The 27957-nt window shown below is 41.2% G+C and overlaps 2 protein-coding genes across 5 annotated transcripts in view; one reads left to right on the forward strand and one right to left on the reverse strand.

Annotated features, from left to right (window-relative positions):
* Positions 1–27957, reverse strand: part of STAC (SH3 and cysteine rich domain) — a 598932-nt gene that overhangs the window by 271638 nt on the left and 299337 nt on the right. The gene's annotated exons all lie outside the window — the stretch shown is intronic.
* Positions 621–27122, forward strand: STARD3NL (STARD3 N-terminal like). 4 transcript variants are annotated; one of them, XM_069859891.1, is made up of 8 exons: positions 621–735; positions 14872–15168; positions 17563–17640; positions 19621–19698; positions 21367–21420; positions 21520–21637; positions 22706–22804; positions 27053–27122. In XM_069859891.1, the coding sequence occupies exons 2-8, from the start codon at positions 14944–14946 to the stop codon at positions 27103–27105; spliced, it is 705 nt and encodes a 234-aa protein (XP_069715992.1). In that variant the 5' UTR covers positions 621–735; positions 14872–14943; the 3' UTR covers positions 27106–27122. The 4 variants fall into 4 exon arrangements, with proteins under 4 accessions (XP_069715992.1, XP_069715993.1, XP_069715994.1 ...); XM_069859892.1 differs by lacking the exon at positions 21367–21420; XM_069859893.1 differs by lacking the exon at positions 19621–19698.

A 27957-nucleotide genomic window follows, 5' to 3' on the forward strand; every position in this document is an offset into this window, starting at 1 on the left:
CCCAGCCCTCGTACCACGATTGTGCTGGGCTGTGGCACAGCCCAAGCTGGCAGCTGCCTGGGACTGTGGTCACTGTACCTCCCATATGAGGTCAGGCTGAGAGAGTTGGGGTTGTTCACCCTGGAGAAGAGAAGGCTCTGAGGAGACCTTATAGTCACCTTCCAGTACCTGAAGGGGCTACAAGAAAGCTGGGGAGGGGCTGTTTACAAAGGCTTGTAGTGACAGGGGTAGGGGCAATGGCTATAAACTGGAGGGGCAGATTTAGCCTAGACATAAGGAGGAAATTCACCACAACGAGGGTGGTGACGCACTGGCACGGGTTGCCCAGGGAAGCTGTGGCTGCCCCAGCCCTGGAGGTGTTCAAGGCCAGGCTGGATGGGGCCTTGCGCAGCCTGGCCTGGTGGGACGTGGCAGGGTCGGGGGGAATTAGGTCATCTTTAAGGTCCCTCCCAACCCAAGCCATTCTAGGAGTCTCTCGTTCCGAGTTTAAACGAACGTGAGCCGCCCCGGCCCCGCCCCCTTCGTTAGCCCCCGCCCCCAATCAGACCACGCCTCCTACAGGCCAGCCCTACTCAACCAGGCCGCGCCTCCTTGGCTACGGATCACGCCCCCTCCCGCATCAAGCCCCGCCCCCTCCGGCCCAGGCCCCGCCCCGCCATCTCGCGGGTCCCGCGGCGGCGCTGGCGGCTGTGCGGGCTCTGCCTCTCCCTCGGGCCGCAGCGGCGCACGCACCGGGTAAGCAGGGACGGAGGGATGCCGGCCGTGTTGCTGGCGGCAGGGCGGCCTGGCCTGGCCCGGCCCCGGGGAGGAGGAGGAGGAGGAGAAGAGGGGCCAGCAGCCCTCGGCGGCGCCGCCGCTGCAGCCCTGCCCTCGCTTCTCTCCCCGCGGAAGGGATGGGGGGGTACGCGAGCGGCTCTGCTCCCCGGGGACGGTGCCCGCTGTTCTCCTGGGGGAGGAAGAGGAAGACGGAGGTCACGTGCCGGGAGGGGGCGGGGCGGGCGACCCTCTCGGGGCTGCCGGGCGCGGAGCTGCGTCTCCCCGCACCCCCCCTCCCCCTGCTCGCCCTGTTGCCGAGGGCCGGCTTCAGCAAACGCAGCCGTCTGAGTATTTTTTGAAAGTTTGAATGTCCCTCTGACAGGATGTTTTCATTAAAACGGTGTTTTCTAGGCACTGTTCGTTCTTTGAAAGTGATAACGTGTTGTATGGAGCATGATCTGTGACGTATGGTTTGTGCTGAGCAGCTATCTCCTCTAATCACCTCTGTTTGGAGTTTCTTCGAGATCCTGGTTCAGCAAACAGGAGCAGTGACCCGTTTGTCCTGCTGATAACAAACCTCTGCTTTCCCATCCAGAAAAGGAGGAGTTACTGTCCCCCCCCAAAAAGTAGAATACTTTTATTTAAGCTAAAGTAAAGTTTTATCTAAGTATTTTTTTGAAAGTTGAATGTCCCTCTGACAGCATGTTTTCTTTAAAATGGTATTTTTCCAGAACCGTTCATTCTTTGAAAATGATAACGTGTTGTATGAAACATGATCTGTGACGTATGATCTATGCTGAACAGATACCTCTTCTTCTGTATTGCCTCTGTTTGGAGTTTCTTCACATCTTAAAGGCCAGGTCAAGCACGAGAGCCTGCTCCAAAGCTCCAAATTATCAGGAGTTTTGGCTGTTGCAAAGTTTCACAACAACATTAAAATTAGACCTTGGAAAGTAATAGATTTCTGGGAAAATGTATACATCTGTATGTAAGTGGGAAATAGATTCTCTAACCAGATTTCGTTTCTCTGCACAATTGATGGAGATCACTCCTGCATGTTGCCCAGGCCTGGTAAAGGATGCTGGCTTTCTGAAACTCCAGAATGAGTTTATTTGCTGGCATTTTTCAGTATCACCATTATGGGGAAATGTGCTGAGGCTTTATTTTATGGTCAGGCTGAACTTAGGCAGCAACTTTGGAGAGGCACTGCCTGATTTCAGCATCCAAATTAAATGTAACGTTCTGTATCTGTCTTAAAGGTAACACTGGTAGACGCTGGTAGGTCTGCAGAGCTAACTGGTTGAGCTTACAGCAGTTTGATATGCGCTAGCAGTTGAAGTTACTCACTGATGAAGTGCTAACTTTGAGTCAGTTCCCAGCTTCCTTGTAGTCAGGTGTAAATGGTTTCCGTGATTGACTTAAAGATAGAAAATATTAACCACAAATACTAAACTTGAAGAAAGAGGGGGTTTTAAAACAAAAACCATGTTTGTGTGCTCAGCGGTATGATGCCATCACAGTATTTCTGCACAGTGTTCCTGGTATATTTTATTATGTGTTTGTCACCTTGGATTTTAGAGTCATAGAATGGTTGGGATTAGAAGGGACCTCTGGAGATCATCCAGTCCAGCTAGCCTATTAAAGCAAGTTCACTGTATGCGAGTTGCATAGGAGCATGTCCAGGTGGGTTTTGAGTATCTCCAGAGAAGGAGACTCTGCATCCTTGCTGGGCAGCACTTTCCAGTGCTCTGTCACCCTCAAAATAAAGAAGTTTGTCCATATGTTCAGATGAAACTTTCTGTGCTCCAGTTTGTTGCCCCTTGCCCTATCACTAGGCACCACTGAAAAGAGTCTGTACTCATTCTCCTGACAATTACCTGATTAAAAATGAAAGGCTGAAAAAATAAATAATCTTAGTAAGGAACCAGATGAATATCTTGTTATAACATCGTGCTTTTCATGTTAAGATCAGTTGTCATCTGAAGCCCTGAAGCAGCATTGCTTCAGACATCAGGAGTTAATTTTTGTCTAGCACTGACAGAAAAACTAGATGAATTATGTGGAGGTGTGGTAGGAGATTTTATGATGAAGGTTCAGGTATAGGTCTTTGCTAGAATTTATGGTCCTTGAACTGTTCGGTCATTTCCTTACAATGTCCTTCAAGCCTTATAAGGAGGAAAATGGAGGTAATATGTAAAACCTGATACTTCCTTCTGTTTTGAAGACATTATGAAATAGGAGCTAAGAGTGAAAAATCTTTAAAAGTTTATCTTGTAAGAAACCAACATCACTTTTGGAATACAATCCTGTATTTCTGAATAGCCTCCAGGGTTTGCCTGGAGAAAACTTTTACACCATTTTGTTGAATGGTTTTTAAAGGGTGATGGAATCCTGAGTGTTTCCCACTAATACCAAAAATTTCATGACATTTCATGAAGAGTCCCTCAGTTCTGTGCTAGCCGAATAAGAGTTTTTCTTGTCCCAGTAGTATCTGGCTAGCAGCCTTGGGGCATGTGTTTGTGGTTGAATTGGAGAGAACAAGCAAACAAATGTGTGTATGAGTACCCTCTGTAATCAGCCAGTGTGGTGCTTGATGTTGGAGGTAATCAGTAAGATGTTTGGTCTTTTTAAAGAATTGTATTTTGCCTTTGGAGAAATGCTGATGTGATAAAATATATCTGCTTTTGGTACCTATAAGGTTTATTTGGCCTACCGTTGTTTTAACTCTGGGAAGCTGAATGGATTGTAAGCACTTGTTGCTTAGTATTTAATGCTTAATGGAATAAAATCTGCAGTGAGATCTTTATTTCTGTGAGCTGATGTTGGATGGGCTACAAAGTCAGCTTCAGAGAGCAGGTAAGAGATGTGAAAATGAGTTAAGACCAGATTTGGCGGAGCCATTTTTCTCTGTCTTTGTACCACTTCCCCTTCATGACCACCTGATTTTGCAAGAAATCAGTATCTTCTTTTTCCTCCCCCCCTCCCCCCCCCATTTTGTTATTGCATGCAGCTATTGCACGTTCCTGGCGTGTGTACCTGTACATAAAACATATCAAAATATTGTATTCATATGTTAATGGAATGGTAATATAACTGCAGGGAGCTGATTGCATTTAACCTTAAAATCCTGAGGTAGTTTCAGGTCTTTGGCAAGGTTATTCTAGATAATCTAAACCGAAAAATAGATGATGTTCTATTTTTAAGAAAGCAGTAACTTAGTTTTGGCATTTATTTTAAGTAAGTGAATACTATCAGTTGGAATGTATTAGTCTCAAATGGGATGATGTGTCGTCAGTTCTGTAACTGATATACTTGAGTTTTCTATGTTCTAAGGATGTAACAGTGCTAAAATCCACACGCTTCAGTTTCATAGTTGGCAGTGGTTAAATACTATATCTTGAGCACAGCTGGGATCTGAGGCACACCTTTGGAATGTGTTATGATGCATCCATTTTGTATGTTAGTTTTTAGTATTTTTCTTCAACAAGAATATAGTCGCCTATTTAAGGTCACATTCTTGATTAAACAGAAGCTGAACTCAACACATTTTGAGTTCTGGTGAATGTGTTTTCAAGCATATCATGAATTCAGCATAGAATCATAGAATAGTTTGGGTTGGAAGGGACCTTAAAGATGATCTAGTTCCAACCCCCCTGCCATGAGCAGGAACACCTCTTACTAGATCAGACTGCGCAAGTCTCCATCCAACCTCCATCCATCCACAACTTGGATGGATGCCCCATCCCTGGAAGTATGTATGGAATAGTATGTTTAGTATGTATGGAAGTACGGAGTAGTGTGTTTTCAGAGTCACTTTGGTTTAACTCTGAAGAATGGTCGTTTCATATGCTGATTCCCATGTCTATTTTGAGCATGCTCATATGCAGACAGAAAGTACTGACTCATTTTAGAAGTAAAAAATCTGGGATATGCTGTTCAGAAGGAACCCAGAGGGGAAAGTGGCAGTGAGATAAAAGTAAGTCAGTGAAAATACCTAATTTACAAGCTAGTTAGTCTGCCATTTTCTCAGCTCTTTTGGAACAAGATGTGAAGTGATTGTGAAAGGACAGCAGCTTCTACAGGACACTGCTCAGAAACAGGGGCTTCTTCAGCTGCAGAGAAAAATTAGTCCAAGATTGGAGCACTTTGATTTTACTTTCTGAACCTGCGAGTCTCACTCTTGGGATGGGGGAAAAGTGCGGTTGCTGTTCTCTCAGATGTCCTACTGACCCAAAAGTTTTCCTTTCTTCTTGTAGCTTGCAAACTGTGTCCTGGACTCTTCAGCACCTTCTTCCAGTATTCTGAGAAAAATACTGTTCAGTACGAATGTGGGATGTGCACAACTGCCCTGTTATTTTTGTGAGGTCAGCGTTAGCACATAGGAAATTGGAGAAATATCTTTCTCAAGGAACATGAGAGAAAAACCCAAAACCAGATGGGCTAGGTTTTTTTAGAGGAAGTTATCTAAATATTTTTTAAATATAGTTCTTAATCAAGTAAATAACATTACTTTAGAATTAAGTTGTGTAATCATTTTGTAGAAAATAAACCTCATGCGAAAGAAATAATTGGAAGTGGGCAAAACAAAATAACATTGATACTTGTGTTTCCACTCACTTTCCAGCCAAGGCAAGTTAATTGCTCTTCCTGCTTTGTTTCAGTCTGACATCCAGCCATCTCCATGGTGGTGTATCTTCCAAAATCTTGGTCCTAAGTTATTTCAGGGCTTATTAATATGAACAGATGTGTGTTATTAAGAGTAATCTGCGTGCTGTACAAGCTGTACTCAGGTATATTTTGGATATTTCTCTTGTGTGTTGGATAAGAATCATAAAATCATAGAGTAGTTTGTGTTGGAAGGAACCTTAAAGATCACCCACCCAGTTCCAACCCCCCTGCCATGGGCAGGGACACTTCCCACTAGATCAGGCTGCCCAAATCCCCATCCAACCTGGCCTTGAACATTTCCATTGAGGAGGCATCCGCAACTTCCCTGGGCAGCCTGTTCCAGTGCCTCACCACTTTCATGGTGAAGAAATTCTTCCTAATGTCTAGTCTAAATCTGCCCGTCTCCAGTTTATAGCCATTGCCCCTAGTCCTGTCATTACAAGCCATTGTAAAATGTCACTTCTCAGCTTTCTTGTAGCCCCTTCAGGCACTGGAAGGTCACTATAAGGTCTCCTCGGAGCCTTCTCTTCTCCAGGCTGAACAACCCCAACTCTCTCAGCCTGTGCTTGTATGGGAGGTGCTCCAGCTCTCCTCTGGACTTGTTCCAACAGCTCCTTCTTATGTTGAGGATTCCAGAACTGGACACAATTTGGCTTGAGGGATATGTAAGAGCTGCTGCTTGAGGATCAAGCAGTGCTGCTCTCATTCTGAGCACTCTGATAAAGCTGAACTCTTTGTAATGAGTACTCTCTTGTCTGCTGTTCAGCCTTGCCCTGCCCCTCCAATGGGAAGTCTTCCCAGTCTTTAACTGTGTTGCATATTTGTAACTTGTAATTCCTGCTTTGTTATTTAACTGAGGATCTAGAGTTCAAAACAGTATGTGCTTATGTGTGGGGAATTTTGCGGGCGTGCATCAGTTTGAATTTTTCAGTCTTATTATTTTGATTAAAATTGCTAGGGCATGTCAAATGCAACACTATCTAAATGCCTTTTCTTCAGTAAATAACTAGCTAGGGACTCAGTCTGTAGGGTAGACTAAAATAGGCTATATCTTTTACTGTGTAACTAGATGAAATCTCTATTCGAGTGAACATTGCAGTAGGCATTGTGAAGCTGTTTACCATATCCTACAGAGTACGAAGTTGTGCTTTACTAGCTTGCAGGGATTTCGTGAGAATAAACCTGAAGAGGAGAGGAAGGGAACAATGGAAGACAAATGAAATGTCAAAGAAACACAATCTGGTGTGAGTCAGGAACAACAAGGGACAGATTTTTTGGTTGAAGGAAAACTTTCTTTGGAGTGAACAGTTACAGGAATTGGTATCTATGGTACTATTTTTTAGCATTTGGCTTCTTCAGATGGTCTTCAGTGCTTTCATGTTGATTCATACTGATTACTTTCACTATTCAGAATATGAGCCTCTTGGTGCAGTGTGCAGCCGTGAGTTGTAAGTTATGCCTGCTTCTCAGACACAACCCACTCGATGTTGATTTGAAGCAATTACTTGTAATTTGCAAATGATGGTTCTATGTTTGGGCCTTCTGATGCTCTAACATGACCTGAATGTTAACTAGTGTCACATTTTATAGTCTTCTGCGATTCAGTAGATTTTAATTTTGAATGGTCATGTCCAGTACCATGGTGTGTACCTATTCATGGGTTTTTAAAGAAGGGAGGTGGAACTTTTTAAGCTAGAGATTAGGAAAACAAAATATTTTTGTGGACTGCACTTTAACTTGAATAAGAACAGAGAAAGAATACAGAATAATCTTAAAATACCCCAATATGCTGTGAAGTAATGAATAGGAAAACAGATTAGCCGAGTCAAAGAAGTGCAGCATCAAATATTTTTGTTTCATCTGATTTAAGATTCAGATTCTGTGTCTCTGGTCTAACGTGCCAAGGACAAGCAGAGTTATAAAGTACATGATGCATCACTCACTAGGCAGCTTTTCATGATTACGAAGGTTACTACCTACAAAGGTAGAGCAGGTGTCTTCAGGTGACCCTATAAACCTCTGAGTATTGTTAGATATAAGAGTTACACCAGTAAGATCTCTCAGTGAGTCTTAACTAGTTTTCTGAAACTGAATGTTCAGGAAAGGCTGGAATTGCCTTAAAATAATTGCAGGTTAACTTTTGCTGTTGCAGGTCTATTTTTGTGTGTAAGGCTTCCTTTCATGCCTGAATTTTGGCTAACCAGTACGTACAGCTGAGCTTGAATCTTAAGGCAATTACTGATGGAGCCACACTCTTCTCGGTAGCAGCAGGTAGCTTAACAAGAGGTAGCTTGGGAGTCTTGAGTTGAACCGTAGGAAAACTCTGAGTAGGAGTTATTGCAGTGCTAGCACACGTTACCCAGAGAAACTTTTAGCGGTTTTCAAGACTCAGCTGTTGACAGCCTGAACTGATTGAGTGTTAGCCCTGGTCAAGTCCAGCACTGGTCCTGCTTCTGGGAGGAGCTTGGACTCCAGTGATCCCTTCCAACCTTATTTGAATTTGTGGGTACACTAATGGCTGAATATTCATTCTCTCCATTTTCTGTAAGTGCATGCTTGCTTCATGTTGGCAGGATTTTATAGGAATTCGTCTTTTTATTCTGCTTATGCTCTTCAGGTCAACATGCAGGAGGTAGTAAGCTGTTGTTGACCAGTCTCCAGAAAAACATTTTGTGGTGGTGAAATTCGAGAGCTTTATGATATTGGTCATTGTTTACCTAAAACCCAGATTTTCAAGATGGAAGCGCATCTGGAGGTATTTCAACTTTTGAAATTCTATACTTTCAAGATCAGGCTGTAATATCAAGTCACTGAATCAGCTTGGAAATTAAGATGGTGTATTTCCGCAAATGTACGCCTTTTTTCCCCAAAAAAAGTATTTCCAAATATTTCCTCATGTTTATTAAGGAGTATTCATTTCAAACAGAACATTACTTCATCTTCTCATAACTGAGAAGGATTTTTAAAGGCATTGAAACCTTAAAATGCTTCTGAGTCAGCTAGAGGCAGAATGAGTGGAGCATGGAAAGGATTTAAGTGCCCTTCAGGAAAGGGAGCGATGAGTATGAAGAGGTCACTAGTAATGCGTTCACTGAAGCTTATTTCATGAAAATTAATTCTATCAATTATATAAACAGAACAGGGAGTGAATATGTCATAAGAATGTTTTTGCTTCTTTTGTGGTAGAGAATGGTATAGAAAATGTGTCCAGGTAAGCTTTGGAGGCAGTCTTCAGCTCTTTGGGAATCCTGTTTTTTTCCCCCTAATTTACAGTCAGTATAACCTTGTCTTCAGAGAAGTTGGGTTTATCTGTGTTGGCTCTTAATCTGGTTTATGCTGGGACTGTCAGAAAACACATTGAGAAAGTTCTACTACTGCTCCTGCAGGTTAGATATTCTCAGTTTATTAGACTTTGTATATGTGGTGCACCAAAGCAGTCTTTACAGTTAATTTTGTGTTCTGCCCGAGGTGTTGGCTGTCTATTCCTAGGTAAAGAATGAATTTGGAGTTGGTGGATGTGGGAAAGGAAAAGGATATAACACTTGGTTCCCAGACCCTGAAGTATTCTGTTGCTTCTAGAGAATGTGTTTAGTGAACTCAAGTCCAGCATAGTTTACTGTGCTGAGTGGGTAAATCCTGAAATATCTGTGATGGGTTGTTCACTGTGTGGTGGACACTGCCCATGCTGGGTCTGAGATGAGATACTACCAGGGTCCTTCTTGCTTGAAAAGTGATGTCAAGTTGCCCAGCTTGACGAGCAGCTAAAACGTGAGCAGCTGGGCTCCAAATTCCCTTTCCCCTGACCCAGGGAAAGGGAAATGAGAGGAAAAAAGTCTTTTGGGATCGAAACTAAAGCAGCTTTAATAAAATAATGAAGAAAATGCTGTTAATAAGAAAATAATAAAATATATACAGATATACAGAATTGCTCCCCGCCTTCCCCCCAGTAACTGTACATCACCACAGATGCTGCAGAGCAGGCACAGGGAAGTAGTCAGTGGCAGAAGGGAGCTGGGCTCAGGAACTGGATTCAGGAATACTCTGTTGGTCAGTTTGGGTTCACGTGTCCTGTCCGCTCCTCCCTGCAGGTGCGACCCTGCTCTGCCTCTTTGGCTTATGGCGTTTCACCAGCTCAAGAACAATCTTGGTTTCTACAGGTATAAGCATAAGGAACAGCCTTTCTGCATCCCAGTGCACTATGTTATCGTTTCTAAAGAGAAATACTGTCTGTAAAAGCATACAATTAACTTTCAGAAAATTAAGTTACTTAGGTGAAACTTAGCTGAAAAACTGATTTGACTTTAGCTCAAACCAGAACATCTGACTGACTCGGAACTTGCTAAATTGAAGACCGTTTTCCTGTAGGCATTATCACAGAATCTTTTAGGTTGGAAAAGACCTTTAAGATCCTTATGTCCAATTGTTAACCTAACAGTGCAAAGTCCACCACTAAACCATGTCCCTAAGCACCACATCTACAAGTCTTTTAAGTACTTCCGGGGATGGTGACTCAGCCACTTCTCTGGGCAACCTGTTTCGATTCTTGACAATCCATTTAGTGAAGTAGTATTTCCTAATAGTCAATCTAAACCTTTCCTGGTACAACTTGAGGCTGTTTCCTCTGATCATATCACTGGTGTTGGCATCTTCTCCCAACTAACCTGCCTCATTATAGCCTCTTTTCAGCTAGTTGTAGAGAGTGGTAAGGTCTCCCCTCAACCTCCTCCTCTCTGGACTAAACAACTGCAGTTGCTTCAGCTGCTCCTCATAAGACTTATGCTCCAGGCTGTTCAACAGCTTTTTTCCTCTCCTTTGGATGTGCTCTAGCATCTCAATGTTTTTCTTGCACTGAGGGGCCCAGAACTGAACACTGTATTTGAGGTGTAGCCTCACCAGTGCTGAGTACAGCTGGTGCTGTCCACGCTGTTTCTGATACAAGCCAGAATACTATTGGATTGACCAACGGGGCATGTTGCTGGCTCATGTTCAGCTGTTTGTTGGTCAACAACCCAAGTCCTTTTCTGCTGGATAGTTTTCCAGCCACTTTTCCTCAAGCCTGTAACACTGTGCTCCAAGTGCAGGACCTGACTGACACTTAGCCTTGTTGCATCTCATACAAGTGGCCTCAGCCCATCAATCCAGATTGTAGAACCTTTCTTCCCTCAAACAGGTTGACAGTCCCGCACAACTTGGTATCGTCCGGAAACTTAATTAGAGCGCACTCGATCCCCTTGTCCAGATCATTAATAAACAGAACCGGCTCCAACACTGAGTCCTGTAGAACACTATTTATGACCAAGCACTGGCTGGATTTAGCTCCTTTCACCATGACTGTTTGGACCTGGCCATCCAGCTAGTTTCTTACACAGCAGAGTATGCCTGTCCAAGCCATGAGCAACCAGTTTCTCCAGGAGAATGCTGTAGGAAACAGTGTCAAAGGCTTTACTACAGTCTAGATAGACAACAGCCTTTCCCTCATGCACTAAGTGGGTCACCTTGTCAAAGAAAATCAGGTTATTTAAGGACCTGCCTTTCATAGACCCATGCCGACTGAGCCTGACCACCAGGTTGTCCTGTATGTACCATGTGATGGCAGTCAAAATCATCTGCTCCATAACCTTCCCTGAGGTTATGCTGATAGACAGGCCTGTAGTTCCTTGGATCCTCTTTCTGGCCCTTCTATATGGGTGTCACATTTGCTAATCTCTAGTCAACTGGGACCTCTCCAGTTAGCCAATGCTGTTGATAAATGATGGAAAGTGGCTTGGTGAACACTTCTGCCAGTTCCTTCAGTACTCTTGGGTGGATCTCATCTGGTTCCATAGACTTCTGTGCATCTTGGTGGTGTAGCAGGTCACTAACCATTTCCTATTTGATTATGGAGGCTCCATTATGTTCTCAGTACCTGTATTGCAGCTCAGGGGGCTAAGACGAAAAAGCATTAACTGCCTCAGCCTTTACTTCATCCTTTGTCACTGTGTTTTCCCTCTGCATCTAATAAAGGCTGGAGATTCCCCCTGCCCCTCCTTTTGCTGCTAATGTATTTGTAGAAACACAGTTTATTTTTTTGTCGTCCTTTCTCCTCTGTCCTCCTCTTCCATCCTCCTCCTCTATTCCCTTCTTCCATAATTTTCCTCCTCCATTTCTTCCATCCTCCTTCTCTGCCTCATCCTTCTCTGCTGCTGTAGTTGTCGGCCTCTTCCATTGTACTTTTCCTGCTCCACCTCCTCTTCTTCCATCGTTGTTGTTGTTCTCCTCCTCCTCCTTGTCCTCCTCCTCTTTCTCAACTGTGCCCTCCTCTGTGCTCCTCTCAGAGTTTCTGCCCCACCTTTCTCTCAGTTCCTCTTGGCTCCTTGCTTCTGCTCAGCTCCACTCAACTCCTTGCTTCTACATAGCTCCCCTGCTTCTCTGTCCTCCTCTGCTCTCCTCACTGCTCCCTTCTCCAAGCTCCTCTGTCCTCCTGTGCACTCATCTCTCCTCCTCTCGGGTCTTCTGCACCACCCTTCTCCTCTCAGCTCCTCACTTCTGCTGGGCTCCTCTGCTGTTCTTGTCCTCTGTCCTCCTCTGTGATTGTAATCCTTTTCTCCCTGCTGGTCCTCTCTGACCTCCATGCTCCTCTCTACTCCTCTTGGCTCTTCAGCCGCACCTTCTCTTGGCTCCTCACTTCTGTTTGGATCCTCTTCTCAGTTCTTTGTCCTCCTCTGTCCTCCTGTGTCCTCCTCTGTTCTTCTTATCCTCTTCTCCCCACTCCACTGCATACCTCCTTTTCTGTGCTCCTTACTGCTCCTCTCTCTCCACTGTACTCCTCTTTGCTCCTCTCTTTCTCTGAACTCTGTGCTCCTCTACTCCTCTGCTATTCTCTACTGCTTCTTGTAGAGTAAGGAAGGTACTGTTCTTGTCATTCTGTACGTTTGCACCAAAACTCACATGTAAGTTCAGGTAAAAAAAGGCATTTATACTATGTGTATTTATTTGTTGTGATACCAGAGTGGAAGAAAGGGGCTTTGTTGCCTCTCCATGAACCTTGCAGAGATGTAGAGACCATGCATGATTTCCTAACCATTCCAAGGGGCATTTGTTCCTGCACTGTTTATGGTGAGGTGTTCTTCTTATAAGGTAGTCCTGAATTATTTTTCGTTCATTATTCTACTTTTCCTTGCACTTGAATCACACTTTTCATCTGTTGGCCTTCATCTGTGATGTCTTTCTTGAAAGTGATGGCAGCCCTCTCAGCCTTCATCTTGCTTCTTCTAGTTGTCACCTTCTGTAGGTCCTCCATGCTCCTAATCCACTGCACTTGGACAATGTTCTTTGTAACACTTTTGGTCAGCTCTGAAGTGGTCTAGTGGTTGGACTAGATGACTGTTGGACATCCAATTGAACTGAAGTGTTCTATGCTATTCTCTAGAATCATGCATCTGATGCTACTAATGAAATTAATGGCAATTAGTACTAGTTCTGTTTGGAGGAAGAGAGGACAGAATAAACTGCAGAGCTTTTTTCCAGAACTTTTACTTGATTTTCAAGATGTCCTTTTCTTCCATGAAGCAATGTGAATGCCTTAGGTATGTACGAGTCTTTACTAGAGGATGTCATGAAATAGCTGTGTTTCTGCTCGGCTTTACTGTGTATGGTACTGAAAGATGTCTTTTCACAGTGAACAGCTAAATGATAATGCTCTGTTTTGACTAGACAAGCATTTTAAATAATGTGGATATTATCAAACTGACAGATAAACGTGATTTCTAGAATAAGGTTTAGTGACTGGTATTGGAAACAGAGGTATAGAAGTGATTGCAAAGCAGTTTCTGACTGAAAATGTACATCAGCATGGGATAGTCGGAGAGAAGCAGGTTCACTGGAATTCTTAATGGAAGAAAGCCTGCATTTGTGTTCCTACTGTAAAGCTCCCTAGCTCTTTCAGTATTAGAACTGTACAAGTGTGTGTGTTTCAATTTTCTTTTCTTGGGGTTTTTTTGACTTATGACTGAGAACCAGAAGACTTGAGCTTGGGTTGGCTTTGGAAAGCCAGGGCAGGGCTGAGTGCCAGGCAGGAGCAGGATGGCAGTAGCCTGCCTGTGCTTGCTCTTGGCCTTGTGCTTGGTTTGGCCCACAGCCAGATCCCAGAATGAGATGGTGCTTGATACTTGCTTTGTTTGCCTCTGATAGCCGGATTCCTGCAGGCATAGACTCAGCTAGCAAGGTAGTTTCTGTCTCTGAATGTTTGTTACTGTCCTCATGGTGTAGACCAAGAAAAGCAGACTTGGAACTACCTGAGGGCAGCATGTGTGCCTTGACCTAGACATTGGCCATCTCTGGCTGGCCTGCCTCTTTCTCAGCTATGAAGTGTGTGCACTGGCAACTCGCCATCCCACCTTTCCTTTTCCCTTGTGTCCTATTCCATGTTTGCCTAGTGGTGTTACAGATCCCCTGTCTGCTTTTCCTATTGTGCTTTGGCTGTCTGTGTTTGTGCACACTTGGGAATTGAAATCCTCTTGGAATAGAAGAGTGGGAAGGGTTTCTTTCTTTTTTTGCGGTGTAATGAAAGACAGCCCATGCAGCAAGAGACAGAATTTTGTTCTTGATTTTCAAAAAGCTGTTCCCTCAGCATTACAGAAGCTTGTCTGGTGCAATTTTTATTGCAGGAGGGATAACTTAATCATCTGGGTATTTTGCATAAAATTAAATTTTCTATGTGTTTCCTTAAAACTTTGTGACCTTCTTAGTCAATTCTTTCTAGAAGCTTTAATTGGAAAAGGTTCCCATGGAGCAGTGTAGTGAATCATATGTCGAACTGCTCCAGTTTTATAAGAAAGTTAACCTGATTTTCTTTTTATAAAGCCTTGCAGTCAGAAGAGACTTAGGGTAATTGCATTGCCTTCAGCCACTGGCTTGCATACAGTTTTTTCTGAGACCGTGTCTTGCAATGTAAGTTGTCATAGCAACTGAATTTATCTATAGAGCAAATAGCAGTGTATTTGCTATATAGAATGATTACTACAGTATTCACGGGGTTTAATGGACTTTTCTGGAATCTTTTGGTTGTGTCAGCTCTGGATGTGATGGTAGCTAACACTGCCATTTTTCAGGAATGGTGTGTGAAACTTCCTTTAAGTTGTCTTCCTATTGAGAGCATTTAAATCAATTGGAAGCCTTAAAGATGCTCAGTATCAAGCTTTTCATTCATTCCTATTTAACGATCTCTCTCTAACAGTGTGGAGAAAGTAGCTTTATAAATCTAGACAGTGCTCCCTTATTGAACGCTAATTATTCTGTTTCACAAATCCTCTGAGAGGTTAAGAGAGCCCAAATAGATCTTATTTTAGAAATAATTTTTATAGCCTACTTAGCAAATACTCTTAATCATTGGTTTAGCAAAAAGGGAACTGACATGATGAAAATACCTGGGCTTCTGATGATTGCTGTGTTTTGATTTCGTTTGTTTAGAAATTCTTCCTATATGGATCAGCTTTCTAGTGATGGTGAAACTGCAAGAAGACTACTCTGAGCCAACCCAGGATGAATCGGGTGCCAGGTGAAGCAGAAAATGCTCACAGTAGCAGTGTGGAATCCTGTCCTTCCTTGCGGGATGTCCACTCCATCAACCCAGTGCAGCTGATGGCAAGAATTGAGTCATATGAAGGCAGAGAGAAGAAAGGCATATCAGATGTCAGAAGGACTTTCTGTTTGTTTGTTACCTTTGATCTCTTATTCATAACTTTGCTGTGGATAATAGAATTAAATGTAAGTTGGCTTTTTAGTACCTTTAGACTTCATTAATTTATTTATTCCCTTCAGGAGTGGCTAATAAGTTGCTGGTTTCTATGCTGAATTATGAGGTCTGACACAAAACCCCCGAGACTAACCCTATAGCCCAGGGACCAAGAGTAGGAGAGGAGAGACAAAGAGATTGTTACAGAACATGTTCTTATATGTCACAGTGGGACAATGTTCAGCTTAATCACTTCTCTCCGTACGAGTGAATGTGTGTTCAAATATAGACGTTTTCTTACCCTTGGTCTGAGAATGTCAGTGTGCACCAGCCCACGGGACTTTGTCTATGAAGCAGTTTTTAGCTAATAACAGCATCACTGTGCTTGATCACCCACTCTGTTTGTCAGACCTGGGTCCCTACAATTTCTGCCTCTTCCAAAAAATCAGGTTGGGGCTCAAAGGAGCTCATGTATTTTGTTAGTATTAAAGTGAAAACAGTGGAGATCCTCAACAGCGTTTCAGAAAACAATCTGTGGAATTGCTTTGAACGTTGGCAGCATTGTATGCAGCTGTGAGTCAACTCAGAAGGAAACAATTTTGAAGATGATCATAGCAGATTTTCTTAATTTGCTAAATAAAGGAGTTACATGCATGGTCTTGAGTTTTTTGTGTTGGACCTCCGTATATGCTATTTCTATTTAAATTAAAGTAGCTTCTTACTATGCTCATGAAAGCTTAAAAGTATGTACTTAACTGCATCTACTTTTAGTCATGAGGATACATGGTTTATTATCTGCTTGTCATTAACCATTTTTATGTTCTTGTAGTTTAAGAACCATGCTGAAGAAACCATTGAAAATGCAGTGAACTTTTCAGGGGGCAAGTAAAGAAAAATGTTACTGTATGTCTTTGAATTTGGCAAGAAGTGTCAATTTTAACATGATTCAAGAATTTGCCTTCTGAGTAACTCCAAGTCACTGATGTTTGACAGGTGCATTAGTCCCTGGGAAGACTTCTAGAGGCCAAAACCTTTCTTTAGTTGGGATGTCTTTTCTTAGAGACAAACTTAGAGTAGTATACATTGTATATGGCAGGGTGCATTTAAACAACATGAACTCCCACAGTTGCCACCCTTTAACTCCAGCAATTGTGATTTGGAAAACACATTCAATTCTGAAATTTCCAGAAAGCAATAGGACACCTGGTTTGTTATTATTTCATAAGTATCACCCTAGTTCTTGAGCTGAGTTTTAAGCGCTAATCTAAAGTGTGCATTTAAGAAAGAACACACAGGAAAAAGGGGAGGAATCCCTTTTCTAGACAAGAAAAATCTCAAGTAAACCTATTTTATCAGTGTTCTTTGCAAGGTGAATAACCTTGGTTATTGATCTGACATTATGAATTTTCAGGAGCTGACTGTTCATGTAGTTCATTGATAGAGTGAAAAATACACTTTGTGATTATTAAAGCCTGATTATTCTGTTGGTGGTGTTCCCCAGTGCTTTACGTAACTATTTCATGCAGAGCTTAATTATTGAATTCAATCTTAAAACAAATATGATATAGACAGTTAGGTTTTTCACTCCTCACTAAGGTATGTACTCCTCTTACTCTCTGACCCAAAAGGCAGAATTATAGAATGGTTTGGGTTAGAAAGGACCTTAAAGATTATCCAGTTCAAAACCCTCCTACTAGACCCAGGTGCTCAAGACCCCGTCCAACCTGGCCTTGAACACTAACATCCTAAATTATTTCCTTACTGACCCATTTTGAACAGGACAATGAGGATTCCTTCCTATGGAAAGAAACTGGTTGGCTAAGGAAAATGTAATTTTAAATCCTCTCAAACAAATGAAAGAATTAAACTTGGACATTAGTTGTTTGTGGGAGGATGCTCTAATAGTTGCAGCTTCTGTGTTTTTTACAGTGGGTTTTTTTTGCTCAGCTCTCTTAAAACAAATAGTATGTATGCCGATAAGAAGAAGATCGGAAGTATGGATTCAGTTGCTCTTTGATTTCCTATTTGCTAGCATGTAACTAGCTAGAGCTGGTTTCTGAGTGGCTGTTTGATCAGCTGCTTTGATCCTCCTAGTGAGACACAAAATGCTGGGTGAATTTGTGTAAGAGACCTTGCTTTTAATCATTTCTTCTTCCCTCAAGAACTTGTTTGCTTGTATTTTGGGACAGTCTGAAACGTACCTTAGGTAGGCCAGGTGATAATTCTAAATGTTTTCTCTTTCAAGATTGTATACAATCATGCAAAACCAATAAGGGCACTAATCTTGACACTAATGTTCTGAGCATATTTCTCCTCTGTTTTTAGTACATCAGTGGAGGACTGTTAATTTCACCCTTCAGATTTGTGTGTATTTTGGCATCAGTAACTTCTGTTCTCAAGCTCTGTGTCTTGTTATTTCTTTGTAGGTAAAAGGAGGCATCGAGACTGCCTTAAAGAAAGAAGTCCTAAAATATGACTACTCTTCTTCATATTTTGATATATTTGTAAGTGTTCTTTTAAAAAAGGAGGGGGAGGGGGAAGCAGCAAAATGTAGTTTTCCAACACTCCTCCTTCCACAGATGTTCTCTAGTTTGAGTCCTGTGAAAAGGTTGTCCTTTTCTTAATAATTTAAACCAGAAATTTCCCAAATTGCACCTGTCTAGGACTTGGTTGCCTAGTACTGCTTTGGCAGCAAGCTTATGCAGCCAGCAGATAGAGATGCTTCAGCACACTTAAATTGCATCTTCTGCTTTGGAAGGGCGGGGGGCACAGAAAAGCAGATGAAAAACTCAATTAAGAATGTGAGACTGATGTAACATAAAGATAATTCATTAAGAGAAGGCCAATTGCCCTCCTGCTGTAAAATCATTTTTTTTAACTGATGTTTTTGTCCGTCCATGGAAATGAGTCTGTTGCAGTAAGAAGAGGCTTATTCCCAGGTTGGCCTGTACAGGTCAGGTCTTTTTCAGATTACTGTGTTTTAATTCAAACAGGTTCTTTTAAAGATCATACTAAAAACAGACGACATGAGTTCTGATCCTCATTTACTTTGTGTAAGCACCTGAGGCACATGAGGAGAGCTCTAGAGCATCAGGGAGTTTCTCTGTCTTTCAGCAGTGCTGTTGTCCTGTAGTTGCAATGGGTTTTGCACGGCATGGACCGAGTTACTGATCTCAAAGTAAAAGCTGTCTTTATGGTTCTTATAAAGGGGCCAATGTTTTTAGAAGATCATTAATTCCACCAGATCTTTACCTGGTAAAGATGAGTTAGTTTGGTATCAGTCGTTCTATGTTGATGACTATATCCATAATCTCTCTTTAAAACTGGTGTAAAAACCCATTCTTGCTTCTGCATGGACCATTTGCTCTGTCAAATGGAAAGGGGTACCAGATGCAAAAATTTCATAAGCTAGCAAACTATGCTGCTTCCCCCTTTCTCTCTCGTTATTTTGCTGGTAGGTTGTCCGTGATATACCTTACTGCAGAAAGCAAAAAAATGGCATCTGGAAATGTTGACGCTTTGGGAATTATTTTGCCCTGAAGTTGAACCGAGGGTTAAAAACATGTAATGCAAAATAATAGACTTTTATTCCCTGGAAAGGGACTAGGTCACTGAATTCTGCAAAATGTTTGTGGGCTTACACAGGGTTTCTTCTGTTTCTATCACACGTCACTGAAACGTATGTATTTGCATACGATTATAAGTGTTCATTATTCCTCTGGCCATGTCTGTCCTTGATTTCTCTTCGTTTTTAAGCCATTGTTTCACATATTTTAGATTCTGAACACATCTCTTGAAACAAGTTGGAGGTGATCTTCTATCAAAGAATAAACAGGAAAATTGAGGGTTAGGGTCCCTCATTCAGAAATCTCTTCTCTCTGCTTTGGCCTAGAAGTATTGTATCTACCTTTTGCAAAGTATTTGTAACAGATTGCTATTGCAGGCATCTCCATAAAGAGCAGTTGATTGTTGCAATGCTAATATTTTGATAAATACTAAAAATATAGTAAGTAGAAAATTGTTTTTAAAAATTCTTCCCATTTTCTGATTGCATTTGTGAAGTCTTTACAGTTTTTAATTATATTCTTGCGTAGTAGCACACCGCTGAGATCAGTGAGATGCACAGTGATGCTTGAAGTATTTGCTGACTTAACTGCACCTAGATTTAACTGCTTAGATTCTGGTCAGGTAAAATGATCGTGAACATAACATCGTGTTGCTTTCTAATGTTTCTAACTGATGACGTGCTTGCATATTTGAACCTCTGTAGGCATGTGATTGGTGCCATTTCCTTTACAAAGGGGAAATGATGTTCTATTTCTGGTTTATATGCACACATTCCGCTTTTGTTTCTCAATTACAGAGCTTAGATTGTCCTGTTTTAAATTGTTTTGTAAGCAGTTAGTAGTTTTAGTGAACTGAGAATCTTGTGGTGCTTCTGTGTTCTGAATTAACCAACAAATATTTTTTTCCTTTCTCTATAGCTACTGGCAGTCTTTCGATTTAAGGTGTTAATACTTGCATATGCAATGTGCAGACTGCGCCATTGGTGGGCAATAGCTGTGAGTAGTAGCCGAGCATAATGGAGTTTTAACTAGAATGGATTGAGCAAACGAAATTTTAGATGTCTCTTAACACTTGTATGTTAAGAATCATCTTGGTGCTATACATAAAAATTCACTGAAAAACTTCTGTTCTGGAAGATTTTCAGCCTAAGGACAAGAATTTAATAGCACAGTGGGTGTGGTCCTTAATATGTACCGTGTTAATACAAATTGAAGACTTATGTTGCATCCACTATGGATGACTAGTCATAACTGCTTGTTACGTCTGACTTGTTAAATGTTTGAAATAAATTTGCATTTGAAATAATGAACTGTATTCAAAAAGAAGAATTGGCATTATTGTACCAGACCTCCAGCAGTCTGTTAACTCTCACATTCTTAGTTTTTTAGAGGTTTGGATGCCACTCATTGAGCACTAGCACCTGTATTATTTCGTGCTCCAATACAAAATGTTGAATATGCTTCCCTTCTTAGAAAGTGAAGTTCTTGAGAACTGTAGGCAACTACAGTGTATTGGAGCAAATATCTTTAACACAGCTGTACTTTATGGATGAAAAAGAATGCAAAACTTGGTAACAAATCTAAACTTCCAACAATCAATACTACAGATTGTAATACAGTAGGCATATTTCTGGCTTAGTGCATTGTAAATATTAGACTTTTTTTCCCTTTTGCTGTGGTACGTGCATGTATAACATGTTCATGAATAACTTCCATCAAGTGAGTTGCACACAGTTTGTTTACTAGTCTGAGATTACATGCATACGTTATGTTATTAGCACAGCACAACCAGATATATAATTGTAACTGCTGCTTGATTTATGTTTATTTTTAAGTGCGTGCCTCTCAAAATCCCTTACTCTTAGTTGTGTAGCTTTAGAGTATTTCTTCCAGTGACATCCTCCAACTTGATGCAGTTGCTTGTGATGTGTTAGTAAGCAATTAGACATAGAAAATGTCACTGAAGCTTTTGCAGAAGCTGTTTATCTTAAAACCCTACTCATGTGTACCAGAAGCTGGTTACGTTCTGCTATTATTGAAAGAGCTGCTGGGCCCAAATGCACTAATAGAGTTAGAAGCCTTGGTTAAATGAACAGTACTTGTCCACTGCTTTTTTTGTGGGGATTTTCAGCTGTTTTATGCAGCTTGCCATTTTTTAAATACAACTGGGAGTATCTAGTCTTCAAAGTGATTCATTTTTCACAGTATCAGTACATGAATTAAAATGCAAATTCAGATTTAAACCTGCAAAGATATTTTCTTAGTTGAAATTGATCGTTTGATTTGAACGGCAATGAAAAGTATTTGGAGCAACTGCTGTTTGCTTTTTCCCAAATATGTTGATAGTTGGGGTTTTTTTAAGGATCTTGATGAATAAAACACTACACCTTTGTTATACCGTAAGATCACTATTTGTATAACTCAGCATCTGTGTAGCATCTAAACTGCCTGTCTGCTACGTGGAAGTCAGCATTGGAGATGTCCATATTAAACGTTATCTTTATTAATAACAAGAAGTTACTTTTATCATATGTATTACACTGTATTAATCTATGATCTTGCTGTTGTTGGTAAATATTTAAAGTTGTAACTGATAGTTAATGGCAGAAATGAGAAAGTGAAACCATTTATTAGTCTTAACTGTTCTCACCCTGTCTCTTTCAGTTTACAACAGCAGTGACCAGTGCCTTTTTATTAGCAAAAGTAATTATTTCACAGGTATATATTCTAATCAAATGTTTGTTTTAGTTTGTTGTTTTCTTGAAAGCAAGGTTCTTCACGGTAATTTCTGTAATGTGTGATTTTGTTTCCCTCAAGCTGTTCTCACAGGGTGCTTTTGGCTATGTGCTGCCCATCATATCCTTCATACTTGCCTGGATTGAAACTTGGTTCTTGGACTTCAAAGTGTTACCACAAGAAGCTGAAGAAGAAAACAGTAAGCTTTTGATATTTCACCTTAATCACTGCAGTTGGCAATATTAGATCCTGTGTTATCTGGCAAATGAATGCCTCTTTCAGCCTCTGAAAATTTGAGGAGTTGTGGGAAAAATTAAATCATACGGCGTAATTTTTCTTTACCTGGCAAGGGACATACACCTTCAAAGAAGTGGGTTTTAATTCATTTAGGGAGGCAGAGTTAAAAGTTACAAGGGCCAGGTCAGCAGTTCATCGAGCACTTAGGAATGTATATGTTTTTGTATGCTTAAGACATGAAAAAATAACTGACTTGGGCTTGTGAAATTTTATTTTCTGGGTAATGCATAGAATAAGTGTCTGTTTCCTTCTTAAGGAAGTGTAAATACACATCAGTCTTCATGTGGCAGAGGGTAAAGAAAGAATGGAAGTTAATAGCCTTATGTTAACCTGAAATGCCCTCTTTGCCCTGTTATTATCAGACCGATTGATGACAGTAAGGATGGGATGAATTAGCATCTTTCCCAAATCCTTTTGAGTTTTATCCTGTGTTAAGCTCACCAGAATAGCTCCATGTCATTTCCAAGTATTTTTCTGCTTTTAGAAGAAATAGAGCCAGAAGGAGTTGAAGGCTGCAGTAACTGGGTATGTTGAGACAGATAGTTGAAAGTAAGTCATTAATGAGGATTGTTACAGAGACAGAGTGAGAAAAGAATTTATTTGGTTATGCATGACAGCTCACTGATCATTACAAATGTATTTCAGAGTTTTAGTTAGCTAGTGAATATTGAGTAATTTACATATCACATCCTAATAATGTAATTGCACCTTGTAAAAGGAATGATTCCTTAATTCATGTGTACAGTACCTGTTTAGCTAGAGCGTGTCTCCTTAGGTGGCTGAAGTTCTACAGAAGACATAAATCTTAACAGTTTGCTTCTTTCCTCCCTGAGATATTTATTTATAGAAGTAAGTTATTAGGAATGCTAATATAATACAGCAACCTTTAAGGTTCTTCATCAATATCTGATCCTTAAGATGCTGTGTGATAGCATTGAGGATTTCAGTTCTTATATTTTTTTTCTTTTAGGATTTTTGATAGCACAGGATGCTTCTGAACGAGCAGCTCTTCTTCACCCAGGAGTCCTCTCTGATGGGCAGTTCTATTCTCCTCCTGAATCTGTTGCAGGTAGTTATGTTCACATAGTAAACAATTTTTCTTATTGACGTTAACCTCCTTCATACTCTCATCATGAAGAATTTCCTCCTTATGTCTAGTCTAAATCTGCCTCTCTCCAGTTTATACCCATTCCCCCTAGTCCTATCACTACAAGCCTTTGTAAACAGTCCTTCCCCAGCTTTCCCCAGTTGTGTTGGGTATGTTAAAATGAGGGTGAGTGTTATCATAGAATCATAGAATCACTAGATTGGAAAGGACCCACTGGATCATCGAGTCCAACCATTCCCATCAATCACTAAACCATGTCCCTCAGCACCTCATCCACCCGTCCTTTAAACACCTCCAGGGAAGGTGACTCAACCACCTCCCTGGGCAGCCTTTTCCAGTGCCCAACGACCCTTTCCGTGAAATATTTTTTCCTGATGTCAAGCCTGAACCTCCCCAGGCAGAGCTTGAGGCCATTCCCTCTTGTTCCCTGTCACCACAACCTCCCTTCAGGTAGTTGTGGAGAGCAATAAGATGTTAATTACATCTTAAATCTCTATGTTGTGTGTTTTGCTTTAGTTGAGGTATGAGCTAGGTGAGCCAAGAAAAAATGGAAATACTGCAAGATTTAAGAATTTGTTTGCAGGCATTTCAGGGAAATTAATAAAGTGCCCTATGGGTTGAGTGGATTTGAGTTATTTGAGGATGCAGTGTGAACCCCTAAACTCTATCTCAGTCTTTAGCCAAAAATGTAAATCCCTTCTGTCAAGCTGTGCTGTATTATTCAATATACTTAAAATACTAATAGCTGCTAATTGCTACAGGTAAGTTTGCCTGTCTTGCATTATAGAGTTCTACATGCTGGGGATGTTTTTCACTGTGGTTTCCAGCCAGCTTGGCATAAGAAATGATTTGGGCTCCATCTAGGGATGACAAAGCATTAAGACAATGTCAAGTATAACTAATGATCATAGAATGGTTTGGGTTGGAAGGGACCTTAAAGATCATCCAGTTCCAACCCCCCTGCCATGGGCAGGGACATCCCACCCGGTCAGGCTGCCCAAGGCTCCATCCAACCTGACCATGAACACCTCCAGGGATGAGGCAGCCACAGCTTCCCTGGGCAACTTGTGCCAGTGCCTCACCGATCTCTTGGTGAAGAAATTCTTCCTAATATCTAGTCTAAATCTACCCCTCTCCAGTTCATACCCATTGCCCCTTGTCCTATCACTACAAGCCCTTGTAAAAAGTCCCTCCCCAGCTTTCTTGTAGCCCTTTCAGGTACTGGAAGGTCGCTATATGTTCTCCTCAGAGCCTTCTCTTCTCCAGGGTGAACAAGCCCAACTCTCTCAGCCTGTCCTCGTATGGGAGGTGCTCCAGCCCTCTGATCATCCTAATGATGCAAAACGGAAATGAATTTTAGTTAAAGCTGAGAGCCTGTCTTGAGAAATACTGGTTGGAAGTATCATACTAGATTCAGCCTGGGATTTTTTTTGCAATAGAATATACAGTGTGAGAGGAAGTGTAAGTGGAGCCAACATGGTTTCCTTGGCAGTTTAGCTGGCTACCTGTTGCGTGTGCAATGAGCTGTCGTACCTCACAACACGTGTGGTGACTACACATATATGACCGTATCATTACCTTCAGTTAATGGGATGGCTGCTTGTCATTTGGGTTTCAGTAAAAGCTCATGTACCTTCTCCTAGTCTGTCCTAACTGCCAAGTAAATTTGTTTTGATCACTCTTTATGGGTAGGAGAAACAAAAGAAACATTCAAATGAACATATTATATTTGATCTAAAATACGCACATACTGGTAGTCACAAATTATTCTGGAACTGTTAGATGATGTACAAGAATAATAGCTCACAATTAAAAGCATTTTCTTCAAAATTCTGCATTTCTTTAAGGTAAGACAAACTATGGATTTGTTCTAAAAGAACAATTTTTGGTCAGTTTGTCTTATATATTGATTGGAAAAATATTTAGAGGAACAACTATTCCACATGATCATGCGGAGGGGAATAAACCCCTCTGCTGACATGGTAACAATTTGGAAAACAAATCTTTGATGTCAGGAGGTGACATTTAGAATAGGCTGTCTTGGAATTTTCAGTGTATTTATGTTTTTATGTCTTCCTTGAAGATGTACTTGTCCAGGGCCATACTCTTTTCCATTCATTTCTTTATGTGGGTTGACCATCTTCACCATTAGCCTTAGTTGCCAAGTAACTATTCTGGAGGTAGCAAGTGGAAAATCATCCTGGAAAGAATAAATGTCTACATTTTCTGTACAGCTTGAGTTTCAAAATGAAGGGCAGGTGTGCTATCCCAAGAAAGGAAAGGACTTCAGAGTAGTTTGGCCAAAAAAAAAATGCTTAACACTTTTTTGTCTTTCATTTTTTATTTCTTTGTGTGAGGGAACGTGGGTCAATAGATCAGCTTTAAATAGGCATTTTAGCAAAGACAGTTCTTTACTCACCTGTGGGTTTGGGTTTTTTTCTTTCCCCTGTGGGAGTCTCATTTAAACTGCCCAGGACACGTAACGGGAAAGTGCATGGGCTGATAATTTCCTCAGTTAACCTAGACCATGGCTGACTCCGCCAGGGGAGATTTAGGCTGGACATTAAGAAAAAATTCTTCACAGAAAGGGTCATTGGGCACTGGAACAGGCTGCCCAGGGAGGTGGTTGAGTCACCTTCCCTGAAGGTGTTTAAGGCACGGGTGGACGAGGTGCTAAGGGGCATGGTTTAGTGTTTGATAGGAATGGTTGGACTCGATGATCCGGTGGGTCTCTTCCAACCTGGTTATTCTATGATTCTATGATTCTAAGAATTGACTGCCACTCCAGATGTGGGCAGAGACTGTTAAAGGATTTTCACCAGACTGGATAACTCTAGGCTTGCTTTATTAACAACTCAGAGTTGGGGTATCACCTCAATGAGTTGCAAAAGCCCACTCAAAAATCGTCAGGTGTTTATATACATTATACAATTGCTATTCTTTCTTTGAAAAGTTCTTGGTGTTTTTCCATGGTGTTTTTCCACGTTCTCTATTGTTCATTATTCTTCTTTAAACTCCACATTGATAATTTGTCTCCACTGTTTCGTTTCCATTCTCCCTCAGAAATGATGCTTCATGTTTCTTCACCAACCATAAAAATCACTTATGTTCTTTCTCGAGACACATTTATTTATTCTTTAAAACTTTAAAAGAAAGCCTCAAGCAGTTCTGCTGATTTATTCCTATATTTAATCTATGCCTATACTCTAAGTAGTTTAACCTTTTAATCGTTAGTTGTCATTAAATCAAATACCTATTCTAGGTCTGACATTTCTTTCACAACCTGTTGATTCAGCTGGACTGAGCTTTAAACCAGCCATAGAAAGGCCTATGCATAACTGAGCAGAATTCTTATAATTGCCCTAAAGGTTACTTTCCCAACACTAGTTCTGATTATACTCTTAACACAATACTCTATTTATCACAGTCCACTAGCAAAAATATCTAAGTTTTACATCAATATAGTCACCACACCTCCTTATTTTCCGTAACAGACACATCTGCAGCTTAGACTGGATCTCCAGAACTGTGGGTCAGCGCTGCTCACACTGCTTGCTTTTACTGTCTTCTTGTTCTCCCTGAAATGACTGAAAGCCACCTTCCTGCAATGGGCTTCCAGCAGGAGCTGTCTCTGGGCACATAGCCCTGTGAGAGCTGAGCTTTCTTTCTGGGGCCTTCCAGGGCTTTGTCACAGCAAAGACCTGAGAGCCAGCAGGGGACGAGGAGCAGCATGAGGCAGAGGGAGCTGTTTGGTTTCTGGCTTAGAGTGACAGAATTTCTTGATAGAACACTAGATATGGAAATTATTAATTTGTAAGGCTATATTTCTGGCTGCTTTGAAAATGTCTTCTGAAGCTGCTTTCCAAAGTGCAGAGTGTAGCAAGTGGGAAAATCTGCTTGTCAGTGAGCAGATGTGGAGTTAATTGTCCTGAGTGTGTCGCAGTAAAAGCTTGAAGCATTTGCTAATTGAATCTGTTGATGGGGTAGGTATGTCAAGAATGATCCCAAGGCTGGGTTTGATAACTGTTTAAAAAAAAAGCCTTCAGTATTGGACATCTCAAAAGAAATCTAAAATAAAAAGCAAATATTTTTATGGGAAATAGTTACTTTGAATTGCCTTTTGATAAGCCATTATCAGTATTCTGCTGTTTTGCTTTTCTGTTTTTCTTCTCTCAACTGATCTAATAGCATTCTTGTTTTCCTTTTCAGGATCTGATGAAGACTCTGAAGAAAAACAAGACAGTGAGAAACCAGTAGTATAGCGAATATGAAAAAGCAGGTAAGTTAATTTACATAGAACTTGAATATTGCTAAAGATATTCTTTTCTTCTTGTTCCTTCCCAAATAACTTGAATGGTGGGCTCACATATGGGAGTTCATCATCCTTGAACCTGATCTGTCTGACTTAGCAACCTTCAAGCAGGAAATCCTGCCATGCTCTTGGGAGCCTGTAGTTAGGGACCTCTGCAGCCAAGGTCTGGTTAACCCAAGCATAGGAGTCCGAGAGCACTGCTCTGGAGTTTAGCATTAAAAGGCTACAGGCTCTGGATGGAGTACCTACAGCATTTATTTGTTGGCTGTCGTAGAATGGGCAGTGGTATAAAAGTTCCTTTGAAAGTCAGGAGAGATATTTCTTTGGAGATGGCAATGCAGAAGTGCTAAGAGATTTTCTTTCGATTTAGGTCTAGGACAAACATACTCATCCTGAAGCTTGCACAAGCAAAACTACTTTAATATTTCTCCTCTTCAGTTTGTTTAATAGAACAAATGGGTTACATTGGAGCATCTGTGTCTTTGTAGTATGAGAGGCAATATCCTTATTTTGGAAAGTACTTCATTTACTTTTGGAATTATCTTGCTCCATGCTTTCATTTCACCACACATGGCAAAGCTCAAGCTAGGAGAGGTATTAAATGTTCTTGAGAAGCTGAAATCTTCTATTGCTCCTCTGGAAAAGCAGATGACCTTTTCAGCCTCCCTGTTTTCAGTCTATGTTTTGTTGACTCACATCTTCTTTCATCGCAACTTCTGTAATCTGTTGCAGAAAGAAAATCTCTGAGGTTGTTGGGGTTTGGAAACTGGCAACAGAGTCTGAGGCTGACTTGCTGGTGGAG

This window comes from Phaenicophaeus curvirostris, chromosome 6 (assembly GCF_032191515.1).
Source record: "Phaenicophaeus curvirostris isolate KB17595 chromosome 6, BPBGC_Pcur_1.0, whole genome shotgun sequence".
NCBI lineage: Eukaryota > Metazoa > Chordata > Aves > Cuculiformes > Cuculidae > Phaenicophaeus > Phaenicophaeus curvirostris.

Bases quoted from the DNA above. Each gene is read 5' to 3' on its own strand.
- STARD3NL (XM_069859891.1), top strand. From the start codon at position 14,944: ATGAATCGGGTGCCAGGTGAAGCAGAAAATGCTCACAGTAGCAGTGTG. The intron at 21,421-21,519 runs GTATATATTCTA...GTTTCCCTCAAG, and splicing joins CAAAAGTAATTATTTCACAG to CTGTTCTCACAGGGTGCTTT. The intron at 22,805-27,052 runs GTAGTTATGTTC...TTTCCTTTTCAG, and splicing joins TCCTCCTGAATCTGTTGCAG to GATCTGATGAAGACTCTGAA.